Source organism: Theropithecus gelada, chromosome 1 (assembly GCF_003255815.1).
Source record: "Theropithecus gelada isolate Dixy chromosome 1, Tgel_1.0, whole genome shotgun sequence".
NCBI lineage: Eukaryota > Metazoa > Chordata > Mammalia > Primates > Cercopithecidae > Theropithecus > Theropithecus gelada.
Window position 1 is genome coordinate 125,750,543 of NC_037668.1, and position 20,695 is coordinate 125,771,237.

Sequence of the window (20,695 nt, forward strand, 5' to 3'; positions counted from 1 at the left end):
TTTTTTTTTTTTTTTTTTTTTGTATTTTTTAGTAGAGACGGGGTTTCACCGTGCTAGCCAGGATGGTCTCGATCTCCTGACCTCGTGATCCGCCCGTCTCGGCCTCCCAAAGTGCTGGGATTACAGGCTTGAGCCACCGCGCCCGGCCTATTGCACATCTTTTTTCCACAGCTTTATTGAGTTATAATCAGTCTACAATAAACATAATTAATGTATAAAATTCAGTGCTTTGGATATATGCATACACTCATGTTACTATCACTACAATCCATGTCATAAACATATCCAACACGTTCAAAAGTTTCCTTGTGTCTCTTTGTTATTGTTGCTTGCTTTATCTCTTATTTCCTTCCTTCCTTTCTTTTTCTTTCTTTCTCTTTCATTTTCTTTCTTTTCTTTTTTCTTTCTTTCCCTCCCTCCCTTTTTTTTCTCTTTCTTTTTCTTTCTTCCTTTCTTTTTCTTTCTCTTTCTTTCCTTTTCTTTTTTCTTTTTCTCTTTCTTTCCCTTTTATTTCTCTTTCTTCTCTGTCTTCCTTCCCTCCTGTCCTCCCTTTCTTTCCTCTTTCCTTCTCCTTCCTTCCTTCCTCTTTACTTTTTGTGTCCTTCCTTCTTTTCTTTATTTCCTTCTTTCTTTCCAATATACCCAACATCCCTCTCACCCATCTCCTGGAAACCATCATTCTATTGTCTACCTCTACACATTTGACTACTTTAGACGCCTCGTATAGAGGGAATCACGCAGTATGTGTCCTTCTGTGATGGCCACTTCATTTAGCATAATGTCTTCCAGTTCTATCCATTCTTTCACAAACAATACAGTTTCCTTCTTTTGTAAGTCTGACTAATATTCTCTTGGATGTATAAATCAGAATGTCTTTATCCATTCATCTATCAGTGGACATTTAGGTTATATCTTGGCTATTGTGAATAATGTTGCAGTGAACATGGGGATGCAGATGTCTCTTTGAAACAATGATTTCAGTTATTTTAGATATATACCCAGAAGTGGGATTGTTGGATCATACGATAGTTCTATTTTAAATTTTTTGAGAAACATCTATGCTGTTTTCTACAGCAGTTCCACCATTTTACATTGCATCAACAGCTGAACAAGGGTTTCAACTTCTCCAAAAACTTGTCAAACTTTTGTTTTTCTGATAATAGTCATTGTATCAAGTGTGAGATGATATCTCAATGTGGTTTTGATTTTCATTTTCCTGATGATCTGTGATAAGAATTTTTTCATATACCTGTTGGCCATTTGTATGGCTTCCTTGAAAAAATAGCCATTCAAGTCCTTTGCTAATTTTTTAAATTGGACTATTTCAATATTTTGCTATTGAATTTTAAAAGTTTCTTATAGTTTTTGAAAATTAACTGCTGGTTAATTAATGGTAAATATTTCTTCCCATTCTAAAGGCTGCTTTTTCACTTGGTTGATTGTTTCCTTTGCTATGCAGAAGCTCTTTTAGTTCAGCTAATATAATAGTGTGTAATCCCACTTATCTCGTTTTGCTTTTGTTGACCACACTTTTGCTGTCATATCCATGAAATCATTGTCAAAACCAATGTCATGAAGCTTTTCCCATATGCTTCCTTCTAAGGAGTTTTACAGTTGAAGGTTGTACATTTTAGTCTTTAATTAATTTTGAGTTAATTTTTGTCTGTGGTGAAAGATAACGTTCCAATTTAATTATTCTGCATGTGGATAGCCACTTTTCCCAATGTAACATTTATTGAAGAGACAATCCTTTCCCCACTATGCATTCTTGACTTTTTATTGAAAGTCATTGTATATGTTGTATAGTTGACTGTACATGGCATGGCTGTAGCACATAAGTTCTTTATTGTTCCAATGCTCTACATGTTTGTTTTTATGCCAGTACCATACTGTTCTGATTATTATTGCTTTGTAATTGTTTTGAAATCAGGAAGTATAATGCTTCTAACTTTGTTCTTATTCAAAATTGTTTTTGTTATTTGGGTATTTTGTGCATTCATATATATTTTAGGATTATGTTTTCAATTTCTGTAAAAAATGTATTTGGAATTTTGATAAGGATTTCATTGAGTCTGTACATCGCTTTAGGTGAAATGGATACTTTAACATTAGTTTTTCCAATCTATATTCTAAGAATATAAGATGTCTTTCCATTTAGGTTTGTCTGCTTTACTTTCTTTCAGTATTTTAGAGTTTTTATTTTAAAAGTATTTCGTGTCCTTGATTCAGTGTATTCTTAAGTACTTTATTCTTTCTAGTCTTATTGTAAATTGATTTTTTTCTTAATTTTTTGGATAGTTTATTGTTGGCATACAGAAATACAACTGCTTTTTGTATGTGGATTTGAATCCTGCAACTTTACTGAATTTGTTTATTAGTTCTTCCGTTATTGGGGGCAGTCTTCAGGGTTTTGTATGTATGAGATCATGTCCTCTGCAAACAATTAATTTTTCTTCTTGTTTTCTGATATGGATGCCTCTTATTTCTTTGGTTTGACATATGGTTTTTGCCCATCATTCTGTTAATGTGGTGTTATCACATTTATTGATTTGTGTATGTTGAACCATCTTTTCATCCTAGGAATAAGTCTTGCTTGATGGAGATTTATAGGTGATATAATACAATCTTTTTAATGTGCTGTTGAATTTGGTTTGCTAATATTTCATTGAAAGTTTTTGTATCCATATTCATCAGGAATACTGACCTGTAGTTTTCTTTGTTTGTGGTATCTTTGGATTTAGTAACAGTGTGATGCTGACCTCATAAAATGAGTATGGAAGTATTTAATCTTCTATTTATTTTCACAAGAGTTTAGGAAAAAAGGATATTAATTCTTCTTTAAATGTATAGTAAAATTAACCAATGAAGCCACCTGGTCCCAGGCTTTCCTGTTTGGATTGGGTTTTGATTACTGACTCAACCTCCTTATTTGTTATTGGTCTCTTCAGGTTTTCCATTTCTTCTTAATTCTGTCTTTATAGGTTGTATGTTTTTAGGAATTTATCCAGTTCATCTAGGTTGTCAAATTTGTTCACAATAGTCCCCTATGGTCTTCTTTTTTATTTCTCTGGCATTAGTTGTAATGTCTCCTGTTTCATTTCCAATTTTATGTTTGAATCCTCTCTTTTTTTTCTTGGTTCAGATAACAAATTGTCAATTTTATCTTTTGAAAAACAATTTTTAATTGTATTGACTTTTTTCTATTGTATTTTTATTCTTCATTTCATTTGTTCCTGCTCTAATCTTTTATTACTTCCGTCATTCTGCTAACTTTGAGCTTAGTTGTTTTGTTGTTGTTGTTGTTGTTTTGCTGTTGTTCATCGATGTTTAAAGTTATGATATTTATTTCAGATCTTCTTTCTTTTTTAATGTAGACATTTACTGCTATAAAACATCTCTTAGTACTGTTCTTGCATAAGTTTTTTCTTTTTATTAGTCTTTTGGTATTTTGTGTTTTTGTTTTAGTTTTTCCTGAGAGATACTCTAATTCTGCCCCCAAGATCCAGTCACCACCCACCATGCCCCACCTCCAACACTGCGGATTAGAATTCAAAATGAGATTTGGTGGAGACACAGATCCAACCCATATCACTGAATTATAGTAATACATTGGTTTCTTTTACATTCTACTAGTTATAATATTATCTGTTAATGTAAGAGCATATAGACTATTATAGCCTCTACTGCATACAAACCAAAGAGTCTGTTCAAAGAATAAAACAGTAAATGAACTTAAAGAAATGATTTTAAGTTAGAGATCCCCCTAAAATAATAAATAACATGTTGACAAATTTTCAAAAGTGTCAATCAAAAGGGTAACAATTGCCATATTGACAGGCCCAGGGGCAAAGGTGGTGATACTGCTGACAAGATGTCAATGACTCAAGTAATAAAAGCATGGTGACCAGCTCAGGGTGGTGCCTGACAGCAAATCCATGTAACATAAAGGAGTCAGTATGATCAAGGTGAGAGTGACGAAGGTAAATAAAAGAAGCTGACATTTAAGAAAGGTGAGAGCAGTAATGTTAAATATTAAGCCTTGGAATAAGAAGCTCAAAATTGTAAGTCAACAACATATCAGCCAATACTTGCTCTTGTGTTAACCTATTACCCCTCATATTTCTAGAAGGAGAATTCTCTGAAATAGACTAAGGTGAGGATAGAGTGTGAAGAGAAAACCAGTGTAGTTGCCCAGAGGTCACTTCAAAATAGAAATAACAATGTCTATAGGGAAGGATGGTTGTGAAGATCAAATGAGAAAAACTACAAAGCCCAAGCATGCTCATCTGTATCCTTCTGTTTCCATGGTAACTCTACCCCACCATCAAGCACCAGATCTTTTAGTAATCTAAGGTAGTATTTATCACCAATGAGCCACGTGAACTTATGAAATCCATTTCCTAAACTCAATGTCCTCATAATCTAAAACATTTCCATAACCTACGCATTGTTTCAACTGTATTTATTAAGTGCCTACACATGGCAGGCATTTCACTGGCCAACCACCAACGATAAGGTAACCACTGTTCTAGGGATACAACAGAGAATAAAACTGACTAAAAATCTATTTGAAGGCTACATTCTCACAGGATGTTGTCTGCTATATAGTGACTGTTCAGTACATGGGAAGTGATCTAAAATGAAATAAGGTAAACTTTTGAGTACTGGTTCTAAGAATCACAAAAAGTCCAATACTTGTCCCCACTCCGGAACAGAGTTCTCTGATAACTGCTAGGAACTCACTTATGTGTTTTGACTTCCACATGCTCAGCTGGAGCTCAGAAAAAGAGAAAAGAACATCATGAGGAAAAAGCAAGCTGGTTATTGAAAAGAACAGTAGAACTGAGAACAGAAAAACTTGGGTTCTAGCCCCAGCATTGCTATTAACTAGTTTTAACACCTTAAGAAAGGCATTACATTTTTTCTGTTATTTTTTTATGGATGTTATTCTTGTCTTTATCTCTTCGAGGATAGTTAAGATTTTTTACAGCCTTTTCAGATAATTCTATTATTGTTGTAATCTGAGTAAATTATCTTACTATGTGAATTTACTCTTTTAAATCCTGTTCCTCAGCTTCCTAACTCATGGCCAACTACATCTCAACCAAATCCAGCACAGTTCTCCATTTTTTAAAAATGGGGAAATGGTTAATCCAGAGGTAATTTTGAGTATAAAGTGAATGCTAAACCTCTAAAAACAATCAACCATAATGGGTATTCAATAAATTAGATTTTTAAATTTTTATATATATTATTTGGGTTTTAGAACCGTATAAAATTACAATTCTGCCCCTCCCATGAATGAAAATAATGAGGCTCCAGATAACGTATCGGAGATTTTAAAAGTTGTTAAGTCCTTGAGCTGGGAATTCCACCTCTATGATGACAATGTTCTGTCTCAGAGACATAAGTGAGAAAACCAAAAAGGCAACATGATATTCCCAAAAGTCTGAAGGCAGAATTAATGAGCAATTGGTTCGGGACTTGAACCCAGACTGCTTGACTTTCAGGTTGCCATTACACCATCCTGGATATTTTTTGATCTGATCCTTTACAACTTGTTTGAGATTCTACTTTACTAAATCACTGAATTCAGAAGAACACAATCCTGGTCAAAATTTACAATGAGGTTAGTCTGTATTTAAATTTCCCACAGCAAACCAAAGGTTTTGGGTGTTTTGTTTTATTGTGCTACATTGTCATTAGACCCAGAGGGCCCCATGCATTAGAGTGCTGAAAATTTGGCATGGGATGCATAACAGTTCTAGTCCATCTGGACCAGTTGACACTGCAGTGGTTAATTTCTTTCATACTCCATCAACATGAACTAAGGTTAGATTCCCTATGTATTGGATCAGATTTTTCAGTTTTTTTTTTTTTTTTTTTTTTTTTCTGCCCATTCTAATCTTCGGTTATCTCTGCCAGAAGTAGCAATCTACTGTATACTGGCAAGGAAATATTCTGTCTTTACAGAGACAATTTCATTTTAAATTACTTTTCAGGTCAAACACTGCCATTTAATAAAAGTTTGGAACCTATACAAAGTCAATAAAAGGCATTAAAATTACTTATTAGTCATGGTATTTCCTTCCTCTATCACCAACTAGATAGTTTTGTTTTGATAGCTCCATTAGGTATAGCCTCATTGCTCATTTTTTCCTTGACTTCCTTTTAGAACATATGGACGTTACAAAAAATAAATTCTCGTTTATACACAAAAAGCTTCACATTACTAGAATTTTTAATAGAAAACGTGTCAAGTCTCTGATGCATAATAATTATTTTTAAATATTAGCTAAAGAACACATCACAATTTAACCTGAATGTACTATCAAAGAGGAAAATTATGTGGAGAGTACTACAGGGTTTAATGTATGTTTATTTATAAGCAACTGAAGACGACTTCATTTTTCAATAACTGTAAGCAAATTTGACTTTACTACTTGCCATTGCAAGAACTAAAGATGAGGTCACATACATTTCTGGTACTAGTTAAGCTAAAGGCTCAGTTTCCCAATGAGACTGACCTGAAGTCATCTCAACACGATGATCCTGACCCAGTGGAAAAACTTAGCATGGAAACAGCATTTAGCCATGACATACTTCAATATTATTTTTTGGAGGCTATCACTATCTCAAACTGAATCCATTATGATTTAAAACTGTCTTTTTATTGATATTCATTGTTTTTCAACCTGACAGTGCCCAATGATTTATATCAATCTTCTCTTAACACAGGAATTAAAGAGACTGCAATATATCTTAAACTGAAGGACACTTTTTCAATAAGTCTCAAGATTTTAATACAGTTGTCATTTCAAAAGCCTACCTCTTCTCAGTTGGAAAGGGGTTTAGAGAAGAAGAAGGCAGCTCTGTTGATAAGATTGTTTTTATCTGCAGCAGTAGAGGATTCGAAAATTAGTATGACATATCGATGATGCCATTTTTTCAGCCATTTTTATTCTTTAAGTGCAAGAACACTGCAGCTGGCTGTCAATCATCAAACCACAAAATGAAATCCTTTGCCTGGCTAGGAGATTTGCAAGTATACCAATGCTGGTAAACTAAACACCAAATTATAGCCTTTTCTCCCGCTTCACCCAGATTTCACAGGGGCTGCACACCCAAATAAATGCCTCTTGGCTACCCATTCATCTAACAGCTGGAAAGATGACACTTGACATTTGGAAACTTTCCTGTGAAGATTGCTGCAAGGCTTTCCCATTAGCTTCCTGGTGAGACTGTAAGGTCGAATAAGCTGCCTCAAAACCTGCAAAGGGTAACGGAAATACTCTAATATTAAGCCTGTGCAATTTAAATTTCTAATTCTCAAATCATAGTTCTTCAGATATTGTAGAAATCACTGGTATATTTCAGGGCAAAAAAATGCCTTTGAAGATGTGGAATTAAAGTGGTATTTTAAGCAATGATAATGATAACAAGTGTCTTTTATTTAAAGTTGGGACTGAAGGTCTTCTAAGTAACAGGGACTTCAACACAGAGAAGTTCTTATAAGTTTGTTTTCTAAAATCCCTGACTGTCATATTTTCAACAACTGTTCATTTTTGTCCAGAGCAGAAATCTTTAACATGAGGCAGAGTTATTATCATTCTTTACGTTTTTTTCCCACATCATAAGCATTATTCAAGGTAGCTTTAAAATTCTTACAATCCAGCATTGTGGATTCATTTTGAAAATCACTGACCCCAGCATAAAATAAAATAGTAAATATGCCATTATTAAAATGCTCTCATCTTATAAATTTTCAGGTATAAACATGTCTTTTTTCCTCTTCAGAAAGATAATTCCTTTCAAATGTCCCCAAATCAGAAATTGTTAATAAAATGACAGTTTATTAAAGATACCAGAAAGAAAAATTTCTCATATAATATCAACCCAAAAAATAACAGAAGGTAAAAAATTTCATTTATTGATATGAATGCACACAATTCAATTAGATTTTATCACAATGATCTTTTTGCATGGTACTCAATTTGGAATTCCATATCTTTAATTGTCTTTATAATTGTCTGTTCTTGTTTGTTAACTATTTTTCAAGTAAAAGATTAACAAGAATGAACAGGCTTCCCTAAATGTTCAGTCATATGTCCAAATTAGATGAAATTAATGTTATGATTAAAAAAGGAAAATGAAACCTTTAAAAAATATACATGGAGGGCATTGAAGAAATGGGAGACATGAATGATGTAACTTTCAATCTTGAATTCAATATCATCTGAGTCTAAAATCACTTTTTAAAAGTTCGAGACCAGCCTGATCAACAAAACTAGCTGGGCATGGTGGCACATGCCTGTAATCCCAGCTACTCAGGAGGCTGAGGCAGGAGAATCGCTTGAACCCGGGACGCGGAGGTTTCAGTAAGCGAAGATCGCACCATTACACTCCAGCCTGGGCAACAAGAGCGAAACTACGTCTCAAAAAAAAAAAAAAAAAAAAAAAAGTCAATTTAGTGATGCTGAATTGTACCTCATTAGCAACAATGACAGACAAAGATTCCTATGGATGTGCACCTCTTGGTCCCAAATCACCGCATAAAGCTAGGTTTCTCATGCCATTCCATTAACAAATCCACCAAAGGAAGCTCAGTTCACAGAAAGAAGATGGAATATCTAGCAATGACTGGACTTCTCATTTCTCTTCAAACTAAAATCACAGCTACCATTTGTACTCACTCTACTGCAGGTCTATGGCATGAATTTGTCTCCACTAGGTCTTGAAATCACAAATTCGTTTCACAGAGCCTATTGAACTGCCATCAGATGGTAATGACTTTCTGTCACTCTTGACCTGGGGCAGATTTGAACTAGTGACCAAGAGGTTAAAGGCTCTGTATCTCATTACCAATCCCCTGAGATACTTAATTCTCTCAACCACTAGTGATTTTTTTGTGCCTCAGTCGAGCCACAAGAAAATACCCACAGAAAAAAATCATAAGCAGTAGAAAAGTAGGTCACCAATGCAAGATATCTATGATAGTTTTGATGAGCCTAATAAACACCTATTTCAAAATATACCCATATACTACATGCACCTGAGTAGAATCACAGTAACTGTTAAAGAACTTCAATATAACTTTCAATACTGTATCACACAAGCTACCATTAAGCTGAAAAAACCCTGCAGAGAAAGAAACTGAAGATACTCGTGCTTCATGAGCTTACAGGGTTAAGGAATGTATTTTAGATTCAGTATCATTCCAGAATATTTGTGTGTGTCTTGTGTATCTATTCTAAAATAATTCTGCCTCACAAGTTAGTTTCAGAAGGGGGTTGACAAATTGGAAGACATAATATAGATTCCTAAATGAAACAGTCAAAACATTTTCAAACACCTTAACATGGATACTTACTACAGGAATACAGCATATTTTAATAAGGATAAAGTTTGCTGAAGAAAACAGAAGAATAGTATTTAGGAACATGTATTTAGGCAAAATCATGTATATACAGTAGTAGAAATACTGAAGCTAAGCCAACGATGAAAAAAATTAACTTTTTTTTTTTTTTTTAATTGTTGTTGAAAGTTGACTTCAAATGCTGGCTGCCAATAAACAATATTCTGAAACTATCCAGCTGCATTATTCTGTATGTAACTAAGTAGGTAGTGACTCCTGAAGGCACTTAGAAATGCGTACTCAAAATTTTTAAAAATTTAATGCCCCGATGCCTCCTTCCTTACACTTTGCATTTTTTCCCTTAAATGTTTGATTTTCATGGAATGAATCCTACCTGAAAGAAAATAGATCTTTTCCTTTTCATTTCTAACCTATATTTAAAATGATGCTCTATACAAATTATTTTATTTGGATTTCTCCCTCAACCTGTTGATTCGTATTTATCCTTCTATTAATAACCCTTATTTTTTGTCTCTCAATATACATATTTCTACTACAACTGCTTTTGTAGCAGCAACATGTACATTTAGTTATTCCCTTCCACTACTGGTAATAAATACTGTGGTTTTTAAAATGTTGCATCTAAAATATAGTGAATTGAAAACAATTCTTAACAAAAGAATAATGACATGGCAAAAATAACTCTAATGATACATCAAATCAGTGAGTTTCGTGATTATAATTTCTATATAGATCAACTTTATTTGACAAAATGTTCCATGTTTATAAGAGCTCCTTCTCAGGACTACCATGACTACTGCAGGGACAATGAGCTTCTGATCTGGGATTATAATTTAGAATAATTTAGTTTGTGTTCTATCTCTAAATTTTCTCTCAGTGGCAGGACATAACATGATGAGATATCCATATAGCCTTTTTCTCTCCACTTTTTGCAACCAAATCTGTTTATATGCTAATACTAGAACAAAGTAAGTGCTCCGCCTTCTGAACGCTGTGTGAGTGGATAAAACAAACTCAGTTTCTCTACTAAACTCTCACAACACGCTTCTGACACAAGGTGTGTGGGAATTTCTCCCTACCAGCAAGCAAGCAATCAATTCTGTAGCGGACACAAGCTGAATGTCTTCTAATTCGGCTCAATTCTGACACTATCTACATGATGATAGCACCAGTTCCTACAGGTTGAGAGCTCAGTCTCCAAAACTGCCCCCTACTACTTCAAATGCCAATCGCAAGCCCCAGGTTATTTCACCTGTGATGCTGACCAACCAGTTATAAACTGGGATTCTCAAAACCCCCTCTTTGGGTTAGATTAACTGGTTAGAGCAGCTTACAGAACTCAGGGGAAAAAACAAACACATAAACAAAACAAAACAAAAACCAAACTTTTACTAGTTTATTACAAAGGGTATTTTAAAGGATACAAACACAACAGTTAGATGAAGAGACACATAGGACAAGGTCTGAAAGTGCCCCCAGCGCAGACTCTTCTGTACCCGTGGAGCTGGGGTGTGCCACCTTCTTGGCACATGGAAGCGTTCTAGTTAACTATCCTGGAAGTACCCCTGTCACCCATATTTGGCTATTGGCAAGTTCTCAGAACCTAGTCCTTTTGGATTTTTAAGGAAAGTTCATTACATAGGCATGATTGATTAGATCATTAGCCACTGCCGATTAACTTAACCTTCAGCCCCTCTCTTCTCCCTGGAGGTTGGGGAGCACGGCTGAAAGTCCCAATCCTAATCCTGCCTCAGTCCTTCTGGTGACCAGTCCCTATCCTGTAGCTACCTATGGGCTGTCAGCCATCAGTCAACTCATTAGCATACATACACACACACACACACACACACACACACACACACACATCACTTTGGAGATTCCAAAGATTTTAGGAGTTGTATGCCAGGAAACAGGGTAAAGACCAAAATTTCACAATATCACCATGTGTTTTTATAAATTGATAACATTGGATATTAAATCAGTCTTCTATTTGGTGCTTTTGTAATGAAAGAACTGAGGTCCTCTACATGCTCTCTTAACCAAGTTGGTTGCATCTGACAGATTTACTGGACTATTTCCTTCCCTTGTTTTCCTCCCTATGAGACACAAACTATGTAAAGATGATTCTTTACAACCAGTAGGACACCCCTGTATACTACGAACGTTCTGGTTTTACTAGTTGAGTTGTCTACATACCAAGAGTCAGTTGTATGTTTTTCACCCTGTTTCTGTTGGTTATAAATGTAAATAAACAACCATTAATTAGTTATATGGCTGCAAAATCAAAGAAGGTTGATTCTATGAAAACTAAGTTGAAAGTTCTTAAAGGATATAATAAAAATGAGTTACTTAAAAAATACTGCTGTCAAATTAGGTGATGGTCAAATAACTGAAATGACTGCAGGACAAACATAAAAATCTGGAAAACTGCATTGTATGATTCTTGAAGGTCTTGTACAACTTTTAAAAATGAAAATGGTAGACAATATGCTATAGATAGATTTAGGCAAGATACATATTAAACCTCTGGCTATTTTATTTAAAAACATCTTGGCCCTGGATTTTGTTAAAAGAAAAAGGCAAATGAGAAAATATCTATATGCTTTAATTAAAATTATAAGCTTTGGTCATGTGCTTCTTATGTAATAAAAAATAAAATAAAATGATGAGGTTAATGTATGTGTATACCCTTTTTACAGTTTCACATTTTAACTTTTTCTGATTAACCAACAAATTATTAATTTTGGTTTCACAGGAAAAGAGAAATTAAGGAATTAAACTAATTAAGGAATTCATTTAGCTATAGTCATTCTTTCAGTTATAAATTCTTTCTTTAGGTACACTGTCAAAATTATCCTTCATATTCAGTAATTCTTATTCATTTGGTAGAAGAAAATAAATATGTCTGGACTCCACTAATATCACATTATGAACAATTAAGGTGAAGTCATATTGAATTATTTATTAGTACAAGTAATTTAAAAAGAGTAAATTTAATATTATAACATAATGACACTTAAAAAGGGAAATTCTGACAAACTGGAAAATACTTTTCTTCACATTAATACCAGATCTTACACTATCACTTCTATAGGTAAACAATTCCTACCACACTGCCTACTCCAAATTAAAATCCTAGCTAGGCAGTCTAGCCCTGGTATAATTACTGATCTTTATCTCATTTTTCCTATATAATCTCTATATTCAGATCTTCCATTAGTCCCCCCTATGCTTTTTGATGAAATAAAAAGGAGCGCCTGCACAGTGCAGAATTTATGGAGCAAGCGAAGAACATCTTTGTGAAAATTCGAGGAAGGAACTCCTTCCTCTGCATAGAAGCAGCACAACAAAAGGTTTTATTGTTTGGTGAGTGGAGCTTGGTCTGCATTTCAGCCAGCTTGTACCCTGGTCTGGGTACCCCTTGTGGAGTGGGCAACATATAAAAACTTATCCAGCAGCCTTCTTTAAATCTCAGCAAGTCTAATTACTCAGTATTATTCTAATTTTTCTTATTCTTTTTAAAATTTGTACCTTGTTGTTTGTGATGTCCTTGCTGATTCCACATCCTAATATTCACATCCAGATGGAATCAGTCATTTTCTTTTCCAGGTTACCTCTGTAACTTTATGTTCTTTATTATTGTGTTAAATATGCTGTATTAGGCTTACATTACACAACTCACTTCTTTACTAGAAAATAGGATTCTTAATTGCAAATTTAAATCTAATATTTGGGGCCATCTACTATATCCACTACTTTTGAAAATGTATTTTTTGGATGAATGAATGAATGAATTCATGCATGGATGACTTGGATTGACGGGTGTATGTGGATGAATAAATTAATGGATAAATAAAATGCTTTTGTAATTATCTAAAGTATCCTATTTCAATATTCATCTGTTAAGACTCTATGCATCAGATTTCTATTCAAATTTCCTATTTGCCATTTTTTTTCTGATCTCATTTTAACAATCCAAGGTGAATGATTTCTAATAACCCACAACAATGGTATACACAGCAAATAATCACAAAGCTTGGTCTATACCAAGAGCTTTCCATACTTTCTCTCATAATCTTCTCCAAGACCCAAGAGGACAGCAGCTCTAATTATTATTATAAGTAATAATAATAGTTTATAATTGCTTATTCACCCCATACCCTGCAGTGCTGAAGTAACCTGTCCAAGGTAACATGATTTGAAAGTGTTAGAACTGCATCTGGTGTCTTCTCTGTAGTTCAGAGCCCAAATTTATAACCACTATATTATACTGCTCTTATTTATGCAGTTTGGTACTCTACCAAAGTCAAGTGTTGGGCCCAACAGCTATTACTTAATAAGTGGTAATTGAGCAAATTAACTAATGAAATTTAAGTGAAGCTCTCCTCAGAGAAATTGCCTTCACTTTCTCCCAACATGGATGTCTTCAGATAATCACATTTATCTGAAAAAGCATATTACAAAGAATTTCTAAACACCCAATTGCAAAGATTAATACTATAATCTGTTTATAAAATCATATTTTTAAACAAGCTATCCAGTGTTACATTTTCCCCCAAAACAAACTAATGTAAAATATAAGACAAAATGTCATAAGCCTGAGCTGTGAAACATACTGCAGACATTACAGAAATTTTTCTTAACAAATGCTACATTTGTGAGAAAACAATATTATAGTGCTAATGAACTTATCATATAACAAACTCATTAGTTTTCTTAACTCCTCCTTAAATGTACTGAAGATAAATGATTTCTGTATATTTTTCCTATTTAATAGATAAATATTTTGAGAATACAGCAATACATAAACATGGTTCCTGGCTTGCGAAGAGACAGACTAGTAAGTAGGCTTCAAACAAGCAGCACACAGGAAGTTCATGTCACAAACTCTCTGGACGAGGAGGAGGGAGCCAACCCTGAAGGACAAGTGGGACTCAACCAGAGGGAAATGGGTGGAGTTGGGGAAAGGCCCTGATTCAGGAGAAATCTCCGGTATGCTCGGGGACATTCAAATCAGTATCACAAAGCTAAGAAGTTTGGCCTTTACCTTGAGTGTGAGGAAAAGTCATTGCCATTTTTTTTTCTGATCTCATTTAAAGGGTTTATAACCCCCATGATCGTGCCACTTGCATTTAAAACCCTCATGAAGGGTTTTAAATGAGCAAATTAGGATTCAACTGATACTCTAGAAAGATGACTCTGGCTGCAGTGTAGGGGTATTGGATTTGACAGGAGAGAAAGTGGAGGCAATTTCAAGAGAGGTGATAGAGACCAGAACTAAGTCAATGACAATGTGGAGAGAGAAAAATCCCACTTTGTCTATATGTACCTTGTTAGCCTTATCGCTGCTTAGCACTTTGCATCCAACACCCTAGCAGGAAGGTGGAAATGCTGATTTTACTTGACAGAGATTTTTACCTACCTTCCATCTCTACTCCATTTTAAAATGTAATTCAACACTTAAGTTTGACAAGTCTGAATCCTTCAGCCAAATCCAAAACTCTTACATGGCACAACTTTTATTTTATATTTCAAACACTATCATTCCTATCGATATGTGTTTTTAAAGCACATGCATGTTTTCTTCATTATACCTAAAGGTCTGTTTCTCTCCTTTCTCTACACATCAGATTTCCATTCAAATTTCCTATTTGTCATTACATGGAAGTAAAATAATTGTTCTTTTTTTTTTTTTTTTCATCCAAGCCCCACACTACTCAAAGATGCCAAGGAGGAGGTGGGAGTAGGCAGGTGAATCAAACTTTTAAAAGATGATGTAATCAGTGTCAAGTCCAGGCCCTACCTAGCAAATAAGTACGTCCTGCATTAGTTACACAAACATGAGGACAACTAGAATAGACAAAACGGTCACGCAAAAGAGGAATAAATTAAAGCAAACATTAAAGATAAAATGAATTTTGTTAGCATGTGGGAAACAAACAAGAGAACCAAAACAAGAGTGGTAAAAAGGCATAGTGTGAGCAGTCTTCCCTGAATAGGAAAGAAAGAATAAAAATTTTATTAAAAAGAGCAAATTTTTCAGGAACATTTTACATAAATGAGGTAACTGTGTCTACATTTAATGAAATCATAGAACGAAAAGAACACAAAGCATTTAGTCAGAAAGTAAGTTACTGAGATCTGACAGTTACACCTTTCTTCCTCAAGACCACAGTCACTGTGGCAAAGTATGCTCAACTTCACATCTCATCATTTCACATTCTGTATTTCATCATAAAACTAAGTTGTTTTTAAAAATTACAACTGAAGGGTGGGCATGGTGGCTCATGTCTGTAATCCCAGCACTTGAGGAGGCTGAGGTGGCAGATCACCTGAGGCCAGGAGTTTGAGACCAGCTTGGCCAATGTAGTGAAACCCCATCTCTACTAAAAATACAAAAACTAGCCAGGTGTGGTGGCATGCACCTTTGGTCCAAGCTACTCAGGAGTTGAGGCATGAGAATTGCTTGAACCCAGGAGGCAGAGGCTGCAGTGAGCCAAGATCATGCCACTGCACTCCAGCCTGGGCATTAGAGTGAGACTCTGTCTCAAAAAATAAAAAAAATAAATAAATAAAATTAAAAAAAATAAGAATTTCAACTGAAATTCATCAAACGTTTGTCTTCTTTCCATTTAGGTGCATAGAGTTTGGAAAATAGATAGGACCTTATTGGGTCCAAATGAACAGATCAAACCATTTTTGGACTATGTAAGACTACAATTAATGTAGATTCTAGTATATGTCCTATAATATTGTATACCATCAGATTTGATAAGTGTATGATCTATGTATTTAAGGCAATAATAAATATTTTGAACACAACAGGACTAATGACTTCACAGTACTCAAATGGTAGGAATGCATAATACATTTTCTTTCTTTCTATTTTTTTTGGGGGGACAAGGTCTATCTCTGTTGTCCAGGTTGAAGTGCAAGTGGCATGATCATGGCTTACTGAAACCTTGACCTCCTGGGCTCAAGTGATCCTCCCACCTCAGCTTCCCAAGAAGCTGGGACCACAGGCATGTGCCACCATGCCCATCTAATTTTTTATTTTTTGTAGAGATGGGATCTTACTGTGTTGCCCAGGCTGATCTTGAACTCCTGGGCTCAAGCATTCTCCTGCCTCAGCCTCCTAAATTGCTGGGATTATAGGCGTTAGGTGGCACACCTGGCCCAATTTTTAATCAACTAAACAGTTCTACTACCTAGTCTACATTTTAAAATTCTTATCCAAGTAAGTATGTATGTGACATATTTTATATATGCCGTATAGAAATGCTCTTATAGATAAGTATCAAAAATAAATGAAGTATTTATCCATTGGAAAAGAATTAAGTGGAAATGATGAAAAATGCCTACCTGTATATATTTGTGAATGTACCAAGAAGCTTGCTTTCCATCATTCACTGATTCCACTGTAGTGTTAGCCAAACCAATGACATCGCCACCTGCAAATACCCATGGTTCACTAGTTTGCATAGTTTCTGGATCTACTTCTGGGAGACCCCATCTGTTAAATTTTATAGGGCTCAAGGCTTCTTTTACTGGAAAAAAAGTGAAAAACAATAGACAATGACTAATCAACAGACAATTCCATAATAATAATTTTAAAATTAAGAAAAATTATGGTTTAATTATTATTCCAGGGATTCAAACAACAGTTTTTAGTTAACTGTAAAAATGAAAAGCTAACAAAACATTGGCGTTAACAATACATTTGAAGTGCACTGACTTAACTTTACACCTCACATACAGGAATTAAAGACCACAGATTTGGTCAATGTTTCAGAGCAGACATTTATGTCTACGAAGTATGGATCTATAAAGAAGGAAAGTACAACCTTTCAAATACATACAAAATACGTTTTCTAAAACTTCATTCATAGCCATCATTTTTACAGATCTCTTACTACTCATATCATCCCAAACTTGTTCATGTGTGTCACTTTTGAAAGTTACATCATGAATTCAGGTCAATGGCTAATCTCCTTTTTACAACAAAACATTTTATAAAGCAAAATGAGACAAAATATTTAACATTTTCGTTACATTATTTGCACTTACTATTAAGCAATTTAATGGATCTAGTATATAGTTACATTTAGCCAGCAATTTCTGCTTTGTTTTGTTAAAAGCAACAAATGCAAACATTACCAATAATTCCTTGTGGAAATTGCTCTGTAAAGTAGTTTCGCAATTATTTGCTAAATATGCTGCATTCCAATGAATTTAAAAGAGTCATGGAAGAGGAATGAGGTTGTGCTTCTTTAAGAAAAATATCTAACGAATATTTTGAAAGCATAATACTGACATTTGGAAGAGATCAATGGATGCAATTTAGAGAAAGGGTTGAACAAGAGAAGAAATGAAGAAAGGTGGACAACACCCCATTTGGTGGCGTAAACTGAGTAAGTCAGTGTTTAGGATAAAATGTTCTCTCCAGGTAAAAATGTTCTCTCCAGGTAATAATTTTTAAGCAAAGCATCTCAGACTAAGGGCCTTATTCTTTACTCCAACTCAAAAGAGAAAAAATTAATCACAACTTAAAGTAAAGGAGGAAAGCTTGGTAGATTTTGGAACAGAAAAGTTAGTTGTTGAAATGATTTATGAATCAGATATAAGGCAAAATAGCCAAATATAAAAAATGTTATTTTGACACCTAAAACCAGTTTCTTCTGAGTAAAATAGAGAAAAAAAAAGAAATAAAATAAACATTGGTATATATTTGTAGCTTTCTATTTAAAGAATGTTAGAGTTGTAGAAAATTATTGAGGGATTACTGTTGATTGTGTTTTTCCCACAAGACCACAGGTTCCATGAGAACAGGAACGTGTCCACACTGCTTGCCTCTGTTTTACAGAGCACACTACAGTTCTTGAAGCAGAGGACACTCAATTGGATTGATGGATGAATGAATGAATGAGTAGACGGGTCAATGATATCATACTCAGGTTTTTATTTTAAAATCTTCTACTGTTTCTATTTGTTTTTCCATCTTTCACTGAGAGAAAAATTAAATATTCATGCAATTACTTTCAAAGCAGAATGGCATTTTGAGGAAATTTTTCTAATGTTTTTAAAGGTCACATGAAAACAGACCTTTATCATTTGTTCCCCATTGCATAACAGATCATCACTATCATCTGTGGACAGTTACTTGAGTTGTAAGAAAGTCAATAGTGAGTATGGCTCATCAATTCAACCTATTTTAATAATGGCAACTGTAACACACCATCATTGAATGATGTATGTAATGAGCTTTATAAATAGCAGCAAGGGGTAAAAATAAATTCTGTTCTATCAGAAATGACTTTATGTTTCCAAAACTTTGGCCTACAAGAGATATGAAATAAAGATAATTATTAAAAAGATTAGAAATTCAAAATTTTATCACTAGGAGATCAAAGCTTTTTTTTTTTTTTTTTTTTTTTAAGTACAGATTTCACTCTAAGCTTGAGCAGGATAGGAATAATTCCTTAGTTATCTCTGAGTCCCACGACATCAATTAGAGTCAAAGATATGTTTACAGTTGGCCCTCTGTATCTATGGGTTCATATCTGTGGATTCAATCCACTGTGCATTGAAAATATTTGGGAAAAAAACAGAATGTTTATGTCTGTACTGAACATGTACATACATTTTTCTTTCTATTATTCCCTAAACAATATAGTATATCAACTATATATACAGCATTTACATTGTATTAGATATACCATAAGTAATCCAAAGATGATTTAAAGTATATGGGAGGATATATGTAGATTATATGCAAATAATACACCATTTTCTGTAACAGACTTGAGAGCATAGATGGATTTTGGTATCCACGGGGGATCCTGGAACCAAGCCCCCATAGATGTGAAGGGATAACTTTATCGTGAAGTTACTGAAGCTTAAGTAGGGTCCCTCACTTGCATGGGACTCTTTCAAAGCCCTGTGCCTAATTTCAAATCTCTAAATTTTCCTTTTCTTAACGAGGAGCTCTCAAATTGTATAAGCTTCAGGCCTCATAACATTTGAATCTTCACTTGAGCACAGTGAATTGTACACAGGAGGTGCTGAATAAATGCTTCACAAATTGAAGTTCTTGAAGAATGTGCTTTACCAGATTTTAGGATGCAAAAAAATGTACATAGAACAATTCACTTTAACACTCCACCTGTCACAAACTCGGTTAATAAGTAGTCAGGAAATGTTACTCTGAGTTTAATAAGTAACTTCGCATTTCTTAAAATATTTAGCACCAACATCATAAGCCACCCTAGGGGCATTTATTTGTGAATTTAAAAGCACTCTTCTGTTCACAGGCATTTCTATTGTATATGCATTGTGTTATTATGTGTCCCTAAACATTCGTAATACTCATGTATACTTCTAAAAATAAGCTTTCTTTCCTCAATATATATTTACCCTTTGAAGTCTTAAACCTGAATATCAACTGTTTTAATTATTTTATCATTTGTAATATCCAGCTAACCTCATTAAAAGTCAAACAATTCTTTGATACTCTATTCTAAAATAGAAAAAGGATCTTCTTTCATATTAAAAATCATCTCGGCCTCCTTTTGAAAATTAACTACCAAATTTCCTCCTGCTTATTTTGGAGACCTTCAAGTTTAACATGTTCCTAATTTCATTCCAGAAATAAAAAGAAAAACCAAGAGATCACACAGCTGGTTATGAGGTTACTAACATCAATCAAAATAGAGATCATCTGTATATATTTTAATGCCCAATATTTGGCTCATCAAATATCTACAAAAAGATCACTAAGAAAGTAGAACATGGACAACTTTTATAAATATAAGCAATGCTACAGCAGGTCAGAAATGTTTTCTTTCAGTAGCACTAAGCACCAAGAATGACTGTATCACAAGCACCAAGAATGACTGTATGACCAAGAATGACTGAACATCAAATGGTTAGGATCATTTCCTTGTACATACAGTGGACTCTATTTAAGCAAACATAATCTTCATATATGATTCATACTATATATGAATTTACTGAAACTTTGTTAAATCTGATTATGGAGCTAAATACTTTTCCTAATTTCAACAATTCTTTTAAAATATAGCCATTATTTTAATTATTTAATTGATTTTAAGCTTAGAACTAAAATCAAGGATTCAGTGAAAAAATCCACGTGCATGTTATTCATAATTTCTCAGAAAGGAATTCATTTATTTAGTTGCTCCTTATGAAGACGACGCTCATCCTCATCGTAACCGTTCTTCTATGAACTCCCCACAGCTCTTTTACATCTCTGCTGATACATTTAACTTGGAATACAATAAAAATAAATCTCAGAAGCAA

The 20,695-nt window shown here is 34.2% G+C and overlaps 1 protein-coding gene across 1 annotated transcript in view; it reads right to left on the bottom strand.

Moving 5' to 3' along the window:
* DPYD (dihydropyrimidine dehydrogenase) overlaps positions 1 to 20,695 on the bottom strand; it is an 849,957-nt gene that overhangs the window by 447,068 nt on the left and 382,194 nt on the right. The window contains exon 12 of the mRNA XM_025405641.1: positions 16,739 to 16,923. Coding sequence (XP_025261426.1) covers positions 16,739 to 16,923 — 185 coding nt within the window. The remainder of the gene's footprint in view (positions 1 to 16,738; positions 16,924 to 20,695) is intronic.